Genomic DNA, 20,929 nt, shown 5'->3' with positions numbered 1-20,929 from the left:
TTGGGCAGGCAACTGCACACCTCTGAGTGCCTGGCATGGAGCAGGGACCATGCTCTGGGGTCCAATAAAGGGCAGAGCGTGGAAGCAAGGGCCACCTGGCTGGATGCTGGGTGCAGACACCCCAGTCCTTGGCGTCTGGGCTCCTGTGCAGAGCAGCCACCGTTTCCCCCAGTGTGGGTTCCGGTGGTTATCTTTGCAGACACGCAAAGTCACTGACCTCCGTGGTGGGACAAGTCATTCCAAGCATAGAGTTCCTGTTCCCCTTGGAATCTCACCCCGTGTGACAGCAGGGCAGCTTCTGGGGAGTGAGGCTGGGCAGGGGGCCCTGGCCAGTATGGCTCCTGCTTAATTCCCTTCTGCACGTCCGGCTTTCTTGCCCTGCATGTGCATTGCCTGTGTATCGCACAGCTGCCACTCCACATGCGCTGGGAAGCTGACTGCAGCCGTTTGCCTCCCACAGCTTGAGCCCAGGAGAGGGTCCTCTAAGACCAGACGTGACAAGGAGAAGCAGGGCTGCAGCAGCTGCGGCGAGACCTTCAACTCCATCACCAAAAGGAAGCGCCACTGCAAGCTGTGCGGGGCGGTGAGTCCAGGTGGAAGGAGGCCAGCTGCTGGGACCTCCATGTGCTTAGCTCCTCCTCCAAATCTTCTTTCCATGCACACAGACCCCTGGATCCTGGAACTTCTGAGCAAGAAGGCAGGCTCTGGAGGCCCAGCAGGGGCCAGACTTGGGGTCTCTGCCCTGTGGACAAGGCTCCCGACTCCCATGTCTCACAGACAAGCCCTTCCCCTCCACATGCCGTTACACCTCTCCTTCCAGCCTCCTTCTGGGTAGTCTTCTGTCCCTGGGCATTGGGGTCACAGGTGCCCTTGTCTTGCAGGTCATCTGTGGGAAGTGCTCCGAGTTCAAGGCTGAGAACGGCAGGCAGAGCCGTGTCTGCGGAGAGTGTTTCCTGACCCAGCCGGTGGTCCCCTCGAGCCCCAGCCTCGAGGAGCCCTTGGAGCCCAAGCAGAGCACAGAGGTGGGTGGGCAGGGTGAGCCTTCCAGACACAAGACCCCAGAAGCCTTGACAGACTGTGCTCCTAGTGCTGTCGCCTTCCCTGGGACCAGGACTGGTAGGGCTCGGTTGGGTCCATAGGCCACTGAGAGCAGCTAGCAGTTGAATGCCAAATATCACGTGTGTGCATGTTGGGCTCTTAGGATCCGGTCATGGCTGAGAGCTTGGGAACCGTTTGCACTCAGGAGTTAGATGGTGCATTAGTCAGCTCAGGCTGTATAACAAATACCACAGGATGGACAGCTTAAACAACAGAAACTTATTTCTTCCTAGTCCTGGAGGATGTGAATGTGTGTGGGGTGTGTGATGTTACGTGTGAAAGGTGTGTGTGTGTACAGGGAAATCATCAACAGCCGCCACATTCTGGTTCCCTGCTGTTCCATTTTTTCCTACCTTATCTTTATTTCTGTCCTGACCCTTCTTGTGGTCTCACTGCCTAAAAGGTCCAGCCCAATCCCAAGTGGCCTTGCAGTGACCCTGGGGAAGCTCAGGCTGGCCCAGGCCTTGTCCAGTCTGTCTCCCCCTCCTCTCTCCCCCCAGAGCTTCAGCCTTGGTGCTTCCTGGGGCGTGGCTCTTACAAGGGAGACTCCACCTGACTTGTCCTCTGTGTCCCCAGAAGCCAGCCACTGTGGACCCCCCGCCCAGCCTGCTCTGTGGCCCCCTGCTGGTGTCGGATGGCGGCACAGCCTGGAGCAAGGTGTGGGCTGCCATCTCTGAGTCGGACTCCCTGGAGTTGGTGCTGCACCTTCGAGGAGGCAGCCAGGTGTGTCCTCTGTCCGCTGGGCCACACTGGGGGTGGGGGTCCACCCTGCTCCGGCAGCCCACAGCCTCAAGCCCGCGGCGCCCAGATAGGCCTGGGCCATGCAGCCTGGGCCCAACCCCACGTGGTGGGTGGCTCATGTGACCCTAGGGCCTCAGTTTCCCCGGCTGTCCAGAATCACCCTTCTGCTGCCCACTTGTGGGAGATGGTATTTCGTGATGCCAGGACTCCAGAGGCCGGGGTGCTGACGCTCCTCTCCTTTCCTGCAGGATGGCCAGCTGCTGCATGCCATCCCCCTCTCTGGCTGCAGGGTGAGTGTGCCAGAGCCCGCAGAGAGGCTGGATGCTGGACACACGTGGCAGCTGCAGCAGGCCCAGCAGTCTTTGTACCTCAGTGCCCCGTCCGCCGAGCTGCAGCAGCAGTGGCTGGAGGCCCTGAGCTCAGCAGCCCACGGGCACCTGGCCCAGGCCAGCCCAGGGGCCCAGCAGCCCCAGGCCCCAGCTGCCCCATGAGCTGAGTCTCTGCCGTGTCTCCTAGCTGTACAGCCACCGTGGCAGGGCCTGTACTCATCTGAGAGGTGGCATCAGGCCACATGCAGGCATGAAGGGAGCCTGGATTGCTGAGGGACCAACAGGCCACATAGCACTTGGCCCTGGAGGGTTCCTCCACGTCAGAGAGGAGAAAAATGAGGCCCAAACAGGGGCAGCCAATTGCCCAGGGTCACCCAGCACGTCCCTCAAAGACCCGGGCCTCTGCCTGCAGGCCCAGCAGTGTGGCCCAGAGCGGGGCGTGGGGTGACTGTCAAGAAAACTCCATCTGAGTGGGCAGTGAGGGGTCATCTGCGCCAGAAGACAGAAGGAGCTCATGGGTGGTGCCCAGGACACCTGGTGGATGTCTGCAGTCATGCCACCCCTCCTGATGGTTGCCCACCCATCTATACCATCTACATCCATGTGAGCTGAACCATACTGGCCCCCCGGACTCCACCTCTCTCCTCTTTCCTCTCCCGGGGACTGGGCACACCCTGTGCCACCTCGTAGCTCGCCACCCCATTTGGAGGTGCCTAAGGGAGCGAGTGGTGGGTTCCTGAATAGCCATGCTGCGAAACTACAGGGGGACCACACAGGCGTGGTGATCTGTGGCCTGAGATTTGTGCCTGCCTCCCCTGGTCGGTGGTGGACAGTGCTTATCTACATAAATAAATGCTGGCAGCCAACAGGTGGACACAGCCTTGGGGCAGGGTCTCCCCACAGTGGGCCTGGTTGGCTGGAGAATGAGGGTAACAGCTGGGCACAGCCGGTAATGACGCCCTGGACCCCAATCCAGGCCTGCAGGGTGCAAGTAACACCCCTGTGGTTGCCCCAGGATGCAGCGGCATTAGACAGCGGGGCCTCAGACAAGGTGCCATGCCTGGAGACCTGCTCTGTGTCCCTGGTCATGCTAGTGAGGTAGACAGGGCCATTTGCCCCTGTAGCAAGTGGAGCCAGACTTAGATACGGGATCGTGGGAGTGCTGGCTACTCACAAAGATGTCGGGAAGGTCTATTTGCACCAGAGCCCCGAGGGCCTTGAAGGAGAGCAGAGGGACCTAGGAACTGATGACTGAGGGGTGTCCAGTCCCTTGGGACCCCCATCCCTCTAACGTCCGCAAGGCACCCTGCGGGGATGCCTGTCACTGCCCAGCCATGGGCAGACTTGCAGGGCACATACCTGTGGGCTGAGAGGGTCATTGTGGGAGCCAGAAATGGATGACTGGTCATGGGTGAGGCAGGGGTGGGGCCCAGGCAAGGAGTGACAGGGCACAGGGGAGGTGCTCAGGGCACAGGTGAGCTGGGACCCAGGTGAAGTGGGCAGGGCCCAGGTGAGGTGGTCAGGGTCCAGGTGAAGTAGGACAGGACACGGGTAAAGTAGAGACTGCCGGGAGCCATATAGGAAGTGCCTTTGAGTCTCAGCACGGACGAGACCCATAGTGCCAAGCAAAGCTGGTACTGTCAGGTACAAATAAGGAGAAGCAAAGCTCTCCTCTGTGTGGTTCCCTTGTTCTCCTCTACTCTTGCTTAAGGTGATTTTTATGGGATTGCTATTAGTATTGGGATATATTATTCATAGTTTGGTGGAGGGTTTAGGAAAAGACCCTGATTTAGGGTAAAACTAAAAAAGATTATGATTACCCCGGCTCCCTTAAAGACTACACCTGAAATCCCCATTCCCAGGCTAGGGCATTGGGTTCAGGGAAATATATAGGAACATTTGTGTGGTAAAAGCTTACTTTAGAAGACGAGTTATGGCCCTCCGGGGGAGCTAGAGATATGTTAAAAAACACTTGGGTATGGTGGTGGGAAAGTTTTATGCTATAATGGGGTATAGCAAATTAGATAGAGTAGGCTATTTGGCAACCTTTAATAAGTTTAATTGTTTTTTGTATAGAAATAGATATAAAGCACAGATTATATTTTGTAAGTATTTTACAAAGGAACTTGGTGATCAAAGGTACAACGCCCTCCCTTGAGAGTTGTTAAAAGAATAATGTGCTTGAGTTTGTGCTTTGAATAACTGGCTGATTGAATAGAACATACAGGTACAAGAACATCTAATTTTGAAACCTGCTGATGTAATTTGCTAATGTAAATTACTTTTCTTCTATGGCTTATGTAAGGGATTTTTTTGGTATGGGAATAAGGTTACTAAGATTGAAAATGAGATTACTTTATAGTATAAGTACTACGGAATCAAGAAAATAAATTTGTCAGATCCTTGCATCCTTTGAGGTGTCTTGTGGTCTGTCCACGCCGACTCCGTCTCCCCTTTGGGTAAAACCTGTCCAGCTGGGGCTGGTCCCCGGCAAGAGACCCAGGTGAGGTGGGCAGGGCACAGGTGAGCTTAGGCGTGAGTCAGCGCTGTCTCCCACATACCCACCCTGCTATGCTTGGATGCTGCTGCAGCTGTATACCTGCTGCATACCTGGGCCTCAATCCTGCACCTGTGAGAGCTCACCACCTGCAGCGGGTGTTCTGAAGCTGCTTGATACCGGCAACTTGCCCACTGGGAAGGGGAGGCCAGGCCCTTCCAACTGTGCTCTTACTCAAGAAAATACAGCAAAGTCCCTGCCCATGGAGCCAAGGCAGGGACAGCAGATGTCAGAGGCATTGAAGGGACCTGGATCCCAGCCGGCCTCTTCCCGCTGGTCCTGCCCCTTCTCCCTCGGAGCTCTGCTCTCTGCCTCATGCACTGACTGAGCATGGGCCTAGTGGGGCTCCTTCTCAGGGTCAACTCTGTAATACTCCAGTCTCACCTAAACCCCAGGATGTTCCCACTTGACAGTTGAGGAAACAGTCACAGAAAGGATGCCCCCAAGAGTCCCACAGTTCCAGACCTAGTGGGCAGCTGGAATTGACCTGCTGGACATGGTGCCACTCTGCTGGGGTCTGAGGGGGCAAGACTGGGCCCCCCATCCAGGGTCCTCACCCGCGGCCCCCACTGTGGGTTCCCGCCCAGGGTCCCCGTGGCCGGTTCCCAGTGAGCTCTCTGTGCCCCAGGGCAGACCTGAGCCCTATCCTCTCCCAGCCAACAGCCTGGGGGGCCCGGCACGCAAGCTTCCACAGTAATTTCAGGAGGGTCCTGTCCTCAGTCAGCACATCGGAAGGCTGGCGAGGTGGGCATTCTGTCCCTAGCAGCTCGGGGTACACCAGGACATTATATTCCATCACAGTCCATATGTCCTGGGGCCAGCTACAAGGGTGAAAACAGGAGGCGTCCCAAAGGCTGTGGCTGCAGCAGGACCCGGAAAAATGTCCTCGCTGTCCATTTTGGACAGTGCTGGGCCCTGAGACACAGAGGAAAGGAAATCCCTCTGTTTGGAGTGGCTATTCCCACTGAGACATTGAGAAGGTGTGCAGCCACAGGGGAGGAACAGAAGCAGGGAAGGGGAGTGGGCATGGCAGGGGGTGTGGCAGGAGTTCCCTAGGAGCCCCACTCCCAGCCAGGACACCCTGGGGGAGGGGTTGCAGGAAGGGTGCCTAAGTTGAGTGCAGGGCCACCAAGGCCTGGAGGAGCCAGTGACACACAGCAAGGAGCAGAGGGAGCATGGGGGAGACAAGGCCTGGTCCTGGGGTCTCCACGGGGTCTCATTTGGTGATGCTCCAGGAGGCAAGAGCCACGGGGCAGGCTTGGGGGTCTTAACAGATCCAGTTGGCTGCGATGGGGGCAACCAGGGCAGAGCTGGAGACAGGGCCTTGTGTCTCCAGCAAGTCTCAACACAGACCCCCATGACGGGCATGCTGGAGGCCAGCAGGCATGGTGATATAGGGGAGCCTCTGCCAGCTGTCCCCACGCAGGCATGGACCTGTGTGGCCAGAGCTTCCAGCTTTTCAGGAGATGAAAGAAACTCAGGTGTTCGTGTGAAATATCCTGATAAATGTTAATAACTATTGTGGAGTCTGAAGTCATGGGGTGGGTGGCCGGTGCACGGCCCCAGAAGGCAGGTCTGTCCCCAGGGACCCTTCCGGCTGGGGCATCTGGCCTGGCCCTCTGGATGCCCCAGTAAGGACTTGAGAAGCAGGCTGCCTGCCTAGAGTCTCCACACAATGTGTTTGGGTGACCCTTGGGCCTGGGCTTCTTCCTACCTGCACATTGCCCACCTCTGTCTACCTTCATCTTGCTCCCATAGCCTGAGGCCTGGGCACTCTGCACTGCCCACCCACAGAGGGTGGAGGCTGGACGCACACTGGCTTTCAGCCTCTCCACTGACCTTCCTTTTCTGTCTCTCCTCCTCCTCCTCCCCAAGTCCAGCCCCCAACCCTGCAGGACAGGAGGCCATCCCTTGAACAGAGGGAGAAGGGAGGCCAGTGGGCGGAGCAGGAGGTGGGCCCTGGGGCCTCTGGGGTCCTAAAGAATGCCAGACGGGGCAGGAAAAGGGTCTGAAGCACCCAACTGTCACAGGAGTCAAAGGCCTGAGCTGAGGGTCTTCTGTGCCCCCAGGGGCTGCTCCTCTTCAGCCTGGGGAACACACATTCCCCACTAGGCCCAGGGGGGATGCTGGCCGTGTCCCTCACAGTCCTGGGAAGAGGAAGGAGCCAACATACACAAGGGTCTGCTGCAGCCAGGCACCCAGCCCAGCCATTCGCTGAAAATAATGACAACTCAGGGTGTCTTAGTAGCAGTGAAACTAAGCCCCAGGGAGGGAAATACACTTGCCCAAGGTCACACAGTGAGTTAGGGACCCAGCCAGGAGTCACTCATTCACTCTTTGTCCATTTCTTCATGCAGCAGGCACTGCTGGCATACCTCCTGTGTGCCGGCCACTTGGATTTCTGGGACTCAGGGGTTGGACTCAGGCCCTGTAGCCTCTGGCCCTGTCACACTTCCAGCCTCATTTTCTCCTGTCCGGTGCCCCCGCACTGCTCCTTTCCCACCCCAGGTCACCAGGCTCCAGCCACTGGACCTTCAGAACACACCAGTCTCCTTCCCATCTCAGGGACTTTGCACATGCTGTTCTGTCTGTCTGGGGTTTCTTCCTGCAGGACTTTGCAAGAGTCTGCTCCGTGAACCTCAACAAAGAGCCCTTGCCCCAGTCTTTCTACTTTTTGTTGGGGTATTTGCTCTCTTGTTTAACCTTTGTCTCCTCATCTAGAACAGACGTTCTGAGAGCAGAATGAAGTACCTACAATAGTGCCTGGCACAGAGTATGTGCTCAGTTAATATTTGCCAACAGCTTGGGTGAAAGCTCAGAGACTTTGTTCTTGCCATGCAGCCCCAGAGCACTTTGGGTCTGGAATCTTCTTTTAACAGATGGGGAAATCGAGGCTCAGAGAGAGACAGAGGCTGTCTGAGATCATAAAGGCCCAGTGCTCTCCTGCCTCCTCTGAGGTCCCCAGGTCTCCAGGACATACAGCCAATTCCTCCTCAGATGTCTGGTCCCGTTGCAGAAACCAGCACACAAGACCCAAAGGGGCTGCCATGCCCCAGGAAATCAGCAGAGGGGCATTTGGACCCAGGTGGGTCCGCCGTACACCTGTGCCCATCCGTCACCACCCTCCAAGGGGACAGCGGACCACTGTGCACATGGAAGGGGCAGGATCAGCCCCTGAAGTCCCTGCTTACCCTAAACCTCAGAGCCCAGGCCTTGGGGGGCTCTAGCCCTCATACCCCAGATGCTCAAAGGGCCTCCCCACCTCCTGGGGTCTGACAGGGCCCTAGAATCCAAGCCCCTGTGAGCAGCTAGTCCAGGTGCTTGGCATCTAGGAAGGAGGGTGGGCTCACCTCCCCAAATGCCACTGCAATGTTTCTACAGACGAGCTCTCTCTGAATGATCCTTCTGGGAGGCCCAGCTGGCAACAGAGGGTGGCTGCACTATGGACCCCCCACCGCCCATTCCTTTCAGTCACCTCCCCCTCCTCGCGGGGTCTCCAAGGGGCTCTTCGTGGTCCCAGAGGGCTCCAGGTGGTCACAAGGTGTTCCAGGTGGTCTTGAGGGCCCCAGGTGGTCCTGAGGGGTTCCAGGTGTTTCTGAGGGCCCCAGGGATCCTTAAAGGTCTCCGGTTTGTCTCAGGGGGCCCCGGATGGTCGCCAGGGGCTCCAGATGGTCCTTGTGAGGCTCCAGGTGTCCCCTGGGGGCTCCAGGTATTCCTAAGTCCTCCAAGTGATCTGAGGACCTCCAGATGGTCCCAAGGCAACCAGCTGTGACAAGAGGCCAGGCTGCTCCCTGGTCACATACCCTCCCACGCCCACCACTGCCCCCCATTTACAAGAGAGAAAACAGAGAGAAAAAGGGCCAGAGAAATAACTGGGGCTAGGGCAGGCCATGGGGGAGCAGCCAGGTTCCCACCCTACATTCTGCACATTCCGTCCTAGAAAGCTGGCCTCCCCCGCCCTCCTGGCCACAAGGCCCACCAGGCCTGGTCTTGCTGACCCAACAAATTTCTGGGCTTGGTGCCCTGCTCACAGGTGCAAAGCTCTGATGGAGGTCCTTGCAGCCCCAGGAAGCCATTGTCCCATGGCACCCGCGCCATCTCCCTCAAAGCCCAGGTGTGCTCAAGCCGCTGTCTGCTGGGCCTCAGTGGCCCCCCCACTGATGGGAGCATACCAGGGATCCCTGAGGATAGTGGCACACCCACATTGCTCTCTCAGCCTTGTCTTACCTTCCTGATGGCCCCTCTGTGCTGTCCCCAAACTGGACTTGGTCCTCTCTGACCAGCAGGATGGCAAATACCAGGTAGTGCCTAGGGAATTTCCTGCCAAGGAGAAGAGCTGGTGGCTTGGGTGGGCCATCTGGCCCTAAGATCCTAGAAAGTGAAGGTTACAGGGGAAGGATTCCAGCTAGCCCTCCTGTGGCACAGGCTCACTGACCAGCTCTCCCGCTCCCTCTGCTGGGGTTGGTCCAAGATGGCCATGTGACCTAAGATAGTCCCCCGCTTGAGGGTGGAGGGGGCCATCCTGGAATGGGATGGAAGGGCCTCCCAGGGAGCCCAAACCAGGATGGGAGAACAGAGGCAGGAAGAAACCCACCTCTGACTTCACCTGAAGCAGCCATGAGAGAATACAGTTCTTTTGGAGTCTGATTTCTTCTATGGCCCTGCCCCACCCCGCAGACCCCATCTGCAGGGACCAGCCTGCACCCTCCAAAAAGTCCTGCCTTGACCCTCTCTCCCCAGCAGAATCCAGGCTGGCAGTATCCCTGAGAGGGACAAAAATCTTCCATTTCCTGCCAGGGCCAGGCCTGCCCCGGGAGCCTGGTCCTAAGCACTCCAGTTCTGCCCGCTCACAATGCACATGCCACCATCCCATGAATCTCCATCTTGGAGAGGGAGCTCCACTTCCTTGTGCTCTATCAGAACTCAGAAAGCACATTATAGCCCCCCAGAACGACATCTGCCCCCAAGGGGCACTGGAAAACTGACAAAAGAGTAGCCCATCCACTGCAAGGAAAAATATTGGGGTCATTCCCAAAGCACCCCGCTTCCCAGAAGTAGGGAGTGGCCATTCCCTGTGTGTGGTCCTAAACCCAGAGCCCTACGGCATTCTCTCCTCTGTGCTCCCGAAACCTCAGAGGAAAGGGCCATTATCTTCACTCCACTCACAGAGGGGGACATTGTAGCTCAGCACCAGGAGTTATGTCTTAAATGGGTTGCCAGTAGCTCACAGGGTGGGGGCGGGCATGTCTTAGGTGGGTCCCCATTGGCTCACAGCAGGGGGCCCCGTGTCTTCGGTAGTTTTCTCCCAGTAGCAGATCCTGCTACACGGATTGAATGCAAGGAGTTTATTTGGGAGGCAACACAGGAAGAATAGGAGGGGAATGGAGAATAAGGCAGAGAAGGGAAAAAGCCCACACAAGTTGGCGTCCTGGGTTGAATGGTATCCCCCACCCTAAATCTATGTCCACCTGGACCTCAGACTGTGATTTTATTTGCAAATAAGTTCTTTGCCGATGTAGTTAGTTAAGATGAGAATAGAGTGGGCTCTAAGTCCTATGACTGGTGTCCTTATAAGAAGAGGAGGGGACACACGGGGAAGGCCTTGTGATGATGGAGGCAGAGATGGGCACGCTGCAGCTATGAACCAAGGAACACCAAAGTTCACCCAGAGTGGCCAGCAGCTGGAAGACGCATGGAAGGATCCTTTCCTAGAGCTTCCGGAGGGTGCACAGTCCTGACAACATCTTGATTTCAGGGCCCTGGCCTCCAAAACTTTGAAAGGATAAATTTCTGTTGTTTTAACCCACTAAATTTGGAAATGTGTACAACAGCTCTAGAAAACTAACACAGATTTTGTACCAGGAAGGGAGATGCTTCTATAACAGATACCTAAAAATGTGGCTGTGGAATTGGGTAATGTATACATGCTGGACGAGTTTTGAGGCACATGATAGAAAATGCCTAGATTTCCTTGAAGAGATTGTTGGTAGAAATATGGACAATAAAGGCAATTCTGGGGAGAGAGAGGTTAAAATGAAGTGAGGACTCCTGGGCATATAGCTGGAGAAAACCATAATTTGAAAAGATACATGCACCTCAATGTTCATTGCAGCACTATTTACAATAGCCAAGACATGGAAGCAACCTACATGCCCATCGACAGATGAATGGATAAAGAAGACGTGATCTATACACACACACACACACACACACACAATGGAATATTAGTCAGCCATAAAAAAGAACGAAATAATGCCATTTGCAGCAACATGAATGGACCTAGAGATTGTCATACTGAGTGAAATAAGTCAGACAGAGAAAGACAAATATCACATGTTAACGCTTATATGTGGAATCTAGAAAAAATGATACAAATGAACCTATATACAAAACAGAAATAGACCTACAGACATAGAAAACAAATTTATGGTTACCAAAGGGGAAAGTGGGAGAGAGGGATAAATGAGGAGTTTGGGGTTAACATATACACACTACTATATATAAAATAGATAAACAAAAAGGACCTACTGTATAGCACAGGGAATTATACTCAATATTTTGTAGTAGCCTATAAGGGAAAATAATCTGAAAAAAATAGATATATACGTATGTATAATTGAATCACTTTGCTGTATACCTGAAACTAATGCAACATTGTAAATCAACTATACGTCAATTAAAAAAAAAAAAGAACCTCCAAAAAAGAAAAGAAAGAAGTGAGGAGAATGTAGAGAAAGTTTCTATTGTCTCAGAGAATACATGTATGGTCATGAACATAATGTTGGTATTAAGTATGAACATGAAAGGTGCTTCTGGTGAGGTCTCAGATGGAAATGAAGAGCCAATTATTGGAAACCGGAGGACAGGCCATAAAGCAGCAGAAACTTGGCTGAATTGTATTCTAGGGTTGAGTGGAAAGTAGAAATTGTAAGGAATGAACTTGGATATTTAGCTGAGGAAATTTCTAAGCAAAATATGAATGATATGGCCTGGTTTCTCCTTGCTGCTTGTAGTAAAATCTGAGAGGAAAGATATAAATTGCAGAAGGAACTGTTAAGCAAAAGGAACCAGCACTTGATGATTTGGGAAGTCCTCAGCCTGTTAAAATTAGGAAATTCACTGTTCAGAAAGTGTGGTCTAAAGACAGCACCAAAGATGTTGTGGGAGAACCTAGTGTTGAAGAGATTAAATCTGTGACTTGCGGGTATACTCCACCATCCCAGCGGAATGCAGGAAGAGAGATGGGGCTATTCAGGAAAGATCTGTGGAGCCTCTTACCTGATGGTGTAGCTCCCTGTGAATTACGCAGAAGACCAACAAGGCTTTTGAGACTGTTACATTAGTGGAAACTCTGCCAGTCTAGATTGAGAGGCCCAGAGATGAAATGAAGTGAAGAATGGCTTGGAGGGCAGAGCCATGAATGCAGAGGCAGAGACCAGAGAAGGTGGGATGCGGCTGCTGCCAAAGCGCCAGAGAGCAGGGCCACCTTCATGCACCCAAAGGACAGAGCATCAAGCCACAAAGCGTTATTTGCCAGCCTTGAAATCTACTGGAATGTGCATGCTGGGCTTCAGACTTGCTTTGGACCAGTGACTCCTTCGTTCCTTCCTTTTTCTCCCTTTAGGAATGGGTTAAGACTTTGGGAGATGTTGGGATGGGGTGGATATATTTTGAAAGTGGGACCAAAGTGACTTTTGAGGGGGTCAAAGGGTAGATTATGATGGGTTAAATAGTGTCCCCCACCAAAATTCATGTCGACCTGGAATGTCAGAATGTGACCAAGACAGAAGGTCTTTGCAGATGTAATTAGTTAAGATGAGGTCCTACTGCATTAGGGTGGTCCCTAAATCCAATCACTGGTGTCCTTATAAGAAGAGGGAAAGACTTGCTAAATCTTTCTCTATTATTTTGGAGGTATAATATTTCCAGATTATTTTTTCAAGACAGAAGCAGGAAAATTGCAAAACAATTTAATGATTTACTTAACTGATTTATTGGTGTATAATTAATGCACAATAAACTACATATATTTAAGGTGTGTAATATAAAAAAAGAAAAAGAAAAAAAAGAAGAGGAAAAGGACACACAGAAATGTGATGGTGGAGGCGGAATTGCAGTGGTGCAGCTACAAGCGAAGGAAGGCCAAAGATTCCTTCGTTGTTTTAAGCTTCCTGATCTGTGATACTTTGTTGTAGTGGCCCCAGGACACTGCTACACAGAGTGTGGCATCAAGCAACTTAGGTCTGGAGGCAACTGAAGTTTGGTTGTAGGGGAAGCCTGTGTGCCACTCACCCTGTCCCAGCAAAGACCCCAGGATGACGCCGGGGTCGTTTAGACCTGCCGTGATGAGGTGAGGTGAAACACTTGCCACGCGAAATCGTAAGGCGTCTCAGTGCAATGGTGTTAGGGAGGACTTGAGTAGGGTTTGGGCTCATGTAAGGCAATTTTGAAGAGGTTCAAAGAAGCAGAGCTGGACTGGATGCTGTTAGGAAGTGGGGCTTGTTCTATGTTTGAGTATCAATAAGTTTTATTAGAAAGCGTAAGGAATGAAGGGAAGCACGAGTTGTAATTGGTAACAAAGCAGCAGCCACTTATATCACCAGGATAGGTACAGTTGATTGTTTCTTTGTCTCAGAGTGACCTTGTCTGATGTTGATGTTCTGTGACCGTTTATGTTCAACAGGAGAGCCCCAGGGCCCGGCTTTCTCACTGTATAGAACCAGCACCTCAGAGCTAACCTGCCTGAGGGGCCAGGGGGCTGGGAGCACACTGCACCATGTAGGGCCACACAGGGAAGCACCAGGTTTGCTCAGGAGGCAGAGGGAGAGGGGGACATGTGGTGAGAGCCCTTACTGTGGTTTCCATAGGAAGGAACGAGTGAGCAACGTGAGCAGGCTTAGGATTGGCCAGTTTGAATCATTTTAGTGGACCAGGGCACAGAGGCTAGCTGTCTGGTACCTGGCCCTGGGGTGACTAGGGCGGGTGGACACTGGTCTGGAGTGTGAGGTGCTTGTGGCGTTGGCTCTGGATGTGTTGGTTTGCACATGAAATATGTGCTCATGGCAACTGCTTTACTCTCTCTGGGACTTGGAGGCCATCCCTCCAGGGTCAGCCTGGCCTGTGTCAAAGCATCAGAACATAGAAAATAAAAGACATGACTAACACAAGACCCCAGAGGGAGACTCAGGCAGCTGGGAGTTGGGCCTAGGGCCCTGAGTGAGCTTAGCAGAGGAGACATGGTGGGCACAGGCAGCATCTGTCACAGACGACCTGCCCAAAGTCACCACAGCAGTGCCAGGGTTTGAGCTTAAGGTCACTGATGCCAAATTCCACAATCTGATCCGCAGCTCAGTTTGGTGAGTGGAGAGAAAGGAACAGCAGGAGTTTGCCCAAGGTGTCACCAACATTTTCTACCTGGACCATCTGTCGTTCTCAGATTCCTCAAACAGTTAGTGACACCTGCCCTGTGCTCAGCCTGTGCTGGGCTCTGGGGCCAAGGAGATGAACAAGGTGTGGTTCCTGCACTCCAGGTACAATCTCTCTATTGGGTGGGAGAGGAGGAGTTGCAAGCCTATGGTCTGCCTCAAGCCAGCCTGGGTAGGCATGGAGTCCTTCCTGGAAGCAGTGGCACCTGAGTGAATTGTGGAAGCACGAGGAGAGCCACAGGGCTGGGTAGACTGCAAGGAAAGTCAGCTTAACTGAGGGCTTTATTCCTGGGCCCTGTGGACCCAAGAGATCACAGAGGTCAGCAGCATGGGGCACCGAGCGAGGCAGGAGCAGGTATTTGATGACTGGATGGAATAAGAGAGGGAGTCAAGGAAGAGCTGGGCAGGGACCTTTTAACCTAATCACCTTTTGAGTCTGGTTTTCGGAGGTGGTGACCATCAGCAAGGGAAGGCAGGACCTCTGCACTCACAGTCCTCTGAAGGCTGAAGGGGCATGTTCCCCACAGAGGGTCACAGTGTGCAGTTGACAGATTGTCTGCTGCACAGGGGCCCCGGTGAGCGCAGAGATACAAAGCGATCCAGCCCGTGCAGCACCCTCAGCATCTTGGCCTTCACCAGATGGGCTAGCCTTGGCCTCCCCTGGCCCTCCTTGAGCCTCTCAAAGGAGCTGAGAACAAGGTGGTCTCCAGGAGGACCGGGACCATGGGGGTACAGAGGACAGGGGAGAAAAGAGTACAGCAATATCCAAGATCTACATGAGCTTGGAACCACCTGGGCCGAGCTGGGTCTCGATGGGAAGGAAGACTCCTGGGCACAATAATCAGGACTCCACACGTGGGTACATGAGAGATGACCTTGTCTCTGGTTATAGGCTCTGCCCGCCTGCCCTCAGATAGCATCGTTACAGCCCGAGGCCAGACGAATAGAGTGTGCATTCCTCTGAACAGTTCAGAAAATGTGGACAATCATCAAAAACACACACATTACTTGTATCCCCTGTCAGCACTTAACACCATGCACTAGTGTCCTCCAGTCCTCCTGTGTTTGCATCTGCTTGTGCATGTTTTACCAGAACTCAGTAAGGTCACACCTGCTTTTGGGGTCTGAATCTGATCTGAGCTCTCTAATTTGGAATGGCCTGCTAGTGTGCAGGTGCACATCAGACACCCAAGAAGAGTCTGGCCTAGTGCTTGTGGCCCTCAAATTTGCTGAGGATCCTCCCTATGAAAGGTGAGGTCTGTCTCTACTCGTTGGACCTGAGCTCCACGGCTGCTTGATGAATAGAATCCGATAGAAGTGACATTCCAGGCCAAGGCCTGGATAAACAGGCAGTTTCCACTCCCTGTCTTAAGGAATGCTTGCTTCTAGAAGACAGCATCATGCTATGAGGAAGCTATAGCAGCCCTGTGGAGAGGTGCCAATGCTCTGGGATGCCTTTCCAGTGGAGTCTCACCGTGGATCAGAGCCAAGGTGCTGAGCCCTGCCTGGACTGCAGATTCATGAGCAGAAATGACTGTTGCTGTTGTAAACGGTATCTGTGGTTATGCAGCCACAGGTTCCTGGAACCCTGGCTCATCGAGTGCCTCTGCCTGGCACAGCGATTGGTCCAGGGATGAACCCATGGTCCAGTGCATCTCTGGGATGAGGTGTTGGGATGCTGAAAGAGTTGCTCCCCTGTTCTGGGATCCTGAGCTTCAAGGACTTCCCTCTGAACTCTGAAGCTGCCAGCAGCCATCTCCTCTGGGTTGACGCTGGGTTTCTATCCTTTGCAGCTGACTGAAGCAGCTACTTAGCAAATGTGTGACTCACAGGCCTGAGCCTCAGTTTCTCACCTGTAAAATGGGGACAGCAAAGCGCTCCTGATGATTACTGGAAAAGCACAGCTGTCAGCACAGGGAGTGAGGAGGTGAGAGCAGGTATACAGCCTGTAGGACTCAGAGCAGCCCCTTCCTGCTCTCTGCTGTCCTGACCCTCCTACTAGCCCTGACTATGGGGTCACATACTTGGACTTGCACTGTACATCTCATCCTTCCTTTGGCCCTGGTATGAGGAGTGCTAACATGCCCATCTTGGGAAAACTGAGAGGCACAGAGAGCCAGAATGTCAGGCCCCAGAGGCTGGGCCTTGGGGATGAGCTGTGTTGCTAGGGACAGACCCTTTCCCCAGGCCTCAGACTCCCCATCTGTGAAATGGGAGCCCTCCAAGCACCTGTCCCAGGCCACGTCTCTCCAATCTGTCCCTGCGGATGGCCTTGGCCAGCCTTCCAGGCCTTGTGAGACACCACCCCCTAGGAGGCCCAGGGGATGCCTTCCCACAAGGCATGTGCCAGGCCGCAAGCCTGGGCCTCTGAGGTGCCCTTGAGCCACAGCCTCGGCAGGTGTGGCTTGGGAGGAGGTGGGGAGGAGACAGGAGCCCAGAGAGGGGGCAGGGCTTACCCAAAGTCAACCAGCAGGCTGCAGAAGTAGCTAAAATGCCCTGAGCCTGAGGGGCTGATGAGGGCCGAGAGGCCACAGGGTCTGTGTTAGGCAGGGGGAGGCAGGCTCTCATACTTCTGTGACTGGGGACTCAGGCTCCCGCCAAGCTGGCTGCACAGGTGCATGGCATCAAAGAAGCTTAACTGGCTCATAACCACTAAGCCTCTGGATTTCCCTGGACCCGCCTATGTAGTTCTTACCCCAGGCTTACCTAGGAAAACTTCTGGCTGTGAAAACATACCCCTGCCCCCACCCGGCAGGGGTGGGGGCACAGCCAAACCCTATCATTATGAGTGAGCCCTCAGACCACAGTCATGAGGCATCCTCCTAGCTGGCAAATGGCCTTAGATAGGACAGTTCCACTGCTCTGAGCCTCAGCTTCCCCATCTGCTAATAAGGGGCCAGTCCATATCTGTACTGACAGGTAGAATTCAGAACTGTCCTGTGAATGTGTGTTACCATTTACATGGATCCCACCCTTAAAATCTTTATGAGTTTCCTGCTTTCTGGTGAGAGAATAGATTCGTGCTTATTGTAAACGATTCAGACAACTCAGAGAAGAGTCAAGAGGCAGGAAAAACTGACCCATAGTCTGGCTGCCCAGAGGTGGAGGAGGAGCCCTGGAAGCAGCCCATCAGCCTTTGTCCCTCCTGTGCCCCCTGTGTCCTGGCTGCTGAGCAGGCCTGGCACTCAGGAGGACCTGGTCCTATCTGTTCTGTGAATCCATCACCTGCTTTTGCCCCCCCTAGGAAAGCGTATAGCCCATAGGCCTGCCTCCTTCCAGCTTCCTTGCTACATGTCTCCAAGCCATCACTGTGAACCTGTGGGTGGTGGCTTGATGTCACCTAGGGTGATTCACCTGTCTCCCTCCTGAAAGCCAAGGAAAGCCTCACTTGTACAGACCTAGGGCCAGGGAGGACATCCCAGTGGTCAGAGCCTGGGCCCTGGTGGGGAGTGGGTTTCCAGCCAGGGGTTCCCTACAGAAGAGGACCAGCTCTTGCTTTCCTGTGGAGCAGCCAGAGGACTAGTGTGTGTGGAGGATGCCAAACAGCCTGGCAGAAAATATTTTGGGGAAAATTCCCTCCCCAAATACCCAGCTCGTTGGAGCTACAAGTTGAGATTACTTTTTAAAAGAATCGCTCTTAATTTAAAAACATAATTTTTTTAAAAAAGAGGCAAAGCCCATGAGACCACCCTGCTTCCCTGACTCTTGTTTTGGGATGGAATTTTCTGGATCTGGTCCTTTATGAGAGGTTTTTAGGATAAAAATCTTATTTTTATATTGAGTGGTGGAAAAAATGAAGAACATTTAAAGAAAAACAAAAAGCATTTTACATTTCTAAAGTGATTATCCAATTTGAGGGAAACACAGCAATGACCAACGCCTCCCCCCCCCAACCCCGCCACCATGGCCTGTGGATGCTGTGTCAGGACAATCAAGTTGAGGAAGGCTCTCTGGGACAGGCTAAGCCTTGAGGGAAGAGGAGACCCCCCAAGCCAGATCTTCATCATCCCCTCAAAGTCTCTGGTAGCATGTGTGTAAGCCCATTTTATAGAGCAGAACACCAAGACCTAGAGCTTCCAGACCCCTCCCCCTTCACGAACCTCCCTGGTTCCTTCCTGCCAGTTCATTTATTCAACAAATGTTTGTTTGTGCTCCCAGATACCAACGCAGATGGGGAAGAGGTAATGGGGTAGGGGCTGGACCCCCAAAGGCAGAGAGGCCAAGGCTTCGGTCAGTTCCTCAAGTGTCTCTGCTAGTTCTTCTTGCCTCTTCGCCATTGCCTCCACCAGGGAGCCCTATGTCCTGTCTGCTTCGCAGGCCTGAGGTCATGCAGCATGGAATGGCTTTGTCCAGGAAGGGCATTAGGGAGGGCTCCCTTGAGTAGGTGGCCAAGGCCTGAGGGCCAGGAGACACCAGCCTGGCATAGCACAGGCACTGCTCCCAGTCTGGGCCAGAACTTGGAGAGCTGCGGGGCAGATAGGGATGGCAGCAAGTCCAAACACTGGCAGGGCCTGTGTAACCCAGCTTTCAGGAGATGCTCCATCCTTGACCATGTCACAGTCTCCCTCACCTTGGGAGGGTGGCAGGATCTTTTCTATCCCTCAGATGAGAATACTAACACTCGGGCACAGGATGCTTGTCAGAACCGCGATCCCTGACATGGATGGGGGGCGAGGTGGCGGCCCAAGCGGTCTGAGTCTGTGGTAGACTAGTGCCTTCGCCTCCCCGGCCTCAGTTTCCCTCCCTACCCATGGTAGGTGTTGCTGGTGCTCTCCAGGAGCACGCTGTTCCAAGAAGCCCCGGAAAAGGTAGATGGGGTGGTCCAGATCAAGGTTCATACCGACTGAGGTTCCACCTCCAGAACCAAACCCAGTGCCTACCACTGCTTCTGAAGATGTCTTTGACACAAGTGGGTGTTCTGAGGTAGAACGAGGTGTAGAGTTTCCTGTAGCATGTGACAGAAGTCTCAGGCCACCACCAGTTCCCTAACGGTACAAACGGAGGCCAGCGCCCCATGCTTGAATACCCAGAACGTGTAACCATGCCACAGATGGCCAAGAAAACATGTTGTCTCATTCTTGTTATGTTATAGGCTGTTATGGGTTGAAATTTGTCCTCCCCAAAATTCAAGTGATTAAGTCCTAACCCCCAGTACCTCAGAACATGACCTTATTTTGAAATAGGGTCTTTACAGAGGCAATCAAGTTAAAGTGAGGTCATTAGGGTGGCCCTATTCCAATAGGACTGGCGTTCCTATAAAAAGGGGAAATTTGGACACAGAGACAGATATGCACAAAGGGACAAAACAGCTGTATGAAAATTGAAATGATGTTGCCACAAGCCAAGAAGCTATCAGAAGCTGGGGAGAGGCATGGAGAAGACCCTTTCTAGTGCCTTCAGGGGGAGCATAGCCCTGCTAGCACCTTGAGCTCAGACTTCTGACCTCCAGAACCCTGAGATTACACATTTTTATAGTCCTAAAGTACCAGTCTGTGGTACCTCGTTACAGCAGCCCCAGGACGCATACACATACCAGGCCTGGGCCAGCGTGTGGTGTTGTAGGCAGCCCGCAGGCAGCTTCCACCAGCTCTATCCTGTAGTTTCAAGGGCGGCACCAGACCTCCCCTCCCAGCCCTGCTCATGCACCTATACAGGCAGCTGTCCTGGGTACAGTGGTGTGCACAAAAGACCAGAGCCAATGAGAAGGTCACAAGACCCCAGAGGTAGGCACGGGGCCATGTGGTAGGGAATTCTGGGGTCCCATGTCCCCGAGTGTGGTCTGAAGGGGGCAGATCACAGTGGGCCCTGTGGATTCACCTGGCTTCCTGATGTGGCAGATGGGACATATGTGCTTGGTTCACATCAAGGGAAATGAAGAAAGTCATGTGACCCACAAGTCTGAAGTGGGAATTAGATATTATGGGTTGAAACAACTGTGACCCAGGAAAGGGCAGGGCCCTTATGTATCGCACTGAACATCAGCTTCTACCAGGCTACAAAAGCAAAGGCGGGGAGGGGCTGGCCTGCTGGAACCCTGCTCTATTGTCCCACAAGACACCTACCTCTTCGCTGCCACCTGCCAGGCACTCCAGAGCCAGGCCTGTCCAGCTGGGCCACCTCACAGACTTGCAGGGGTGAGCACACTGGACTTCTGGCTATACCTCAAGCTTCCAAAGAATTAAGATCTCAAGGCCTTGCATCAGTTGTTCTCTCTGTCACTAACCACCTAATGGTGCACCCCTGGATCTATCATGGTCTCCACTACCTAGTCTAATGGAGGATCCCTGTATCTATCTTGGTCTGTACTCAAATGTTGGATCCATGTGTCTCTCTTGTTCTCCACTACCTATTCTGAGGATGGTCCCCTGGATTTATCTTGGTCTGCACTCCTAGTCTAATGATGGAGCCATATGTCTATCTTGGTCCCCACTACCTAGTCTAATGGTGGATAAACTCAGTGATCCACCATTAATCTAGAAGTGCAGACCAAGAGAGACCCAGGGAGTCTCCATTATACTAGGTAGTGGAGATCAAGATAGATCCAGGGATCCACCATTAGAATAGATAGTGTAGACCAAGATAGACATAAGGATCCATTATTAGACTAGGATTGCAAACGAAGATAGACCCAGGAATCCTCCACTTACGTTCCCTCAGCTCTACCGGGCTGGTCATCTGATCAGGAGCTGCCCTGAGATGCCCTGGCCGGGGAGTGGGGGGGAGGGGGGGCGTCTATTGAGTCTGTTGTCTGAGAGCTCCCTCAGTGGTTGCCTGGGCCT

General features: G+C 53.4%; 1 protein-coding gene across 2 annotated transcripts in view; it reads left to right on the top strand.

Annotated features, from left to right (window-relative positions):
• Positions 1-2,990, top strand: part of FGD3 (FYVE, RhoGEF and PH domain containing 3) — a 34,903-nt gene extending 31,913 nt beyond the window's left edge. For both annotated transcript variants that reach the window (XM_060153556.1, XM_060153555.1), the window contains 4 exons: positions 461-583; positions 882-1,022; positions 1,675-1,821; positions 2,088-2,990. In XM_060153556.1, coding sequence (XP_060009539.1) covers positions 461-583; positions 882-1,022; positions 1,675-1,821; positions 2,088-2,330 — 654 coding nt within the window. In that variant the 3' untranslated portion in view covers positions 2,331-2,990. The remainder of the gene's footprint in view (positions 1-460; positions 584-881; positions 1,023-1,674; positions 1,822-2,087) is intronic.
• The last annotated feature ends 17,939 nt before the right edge of the window (positions 2,991-20,929 follow it).

This window comes from Lagenorhynchus albirostris, chromosome 7, assembly GCF_949774975.1.
Source record: "Lagenorhynchus albirostris chromosome 7, mLagAlb1.1, whole genome shotgun sequence".
Lineage (NCBI taxonomy): Eukaryota > Metazoa > Chordata > Mammalia > Artiodactyla > Delphinidae > Lagenorhynchus > Lagenorhynchus albirostris.
The sequence above is the reverse complement of the archived record's forward strand: the minus strand, read 5'-3'. Positions and strand labels throughout refer to the sequence as shown.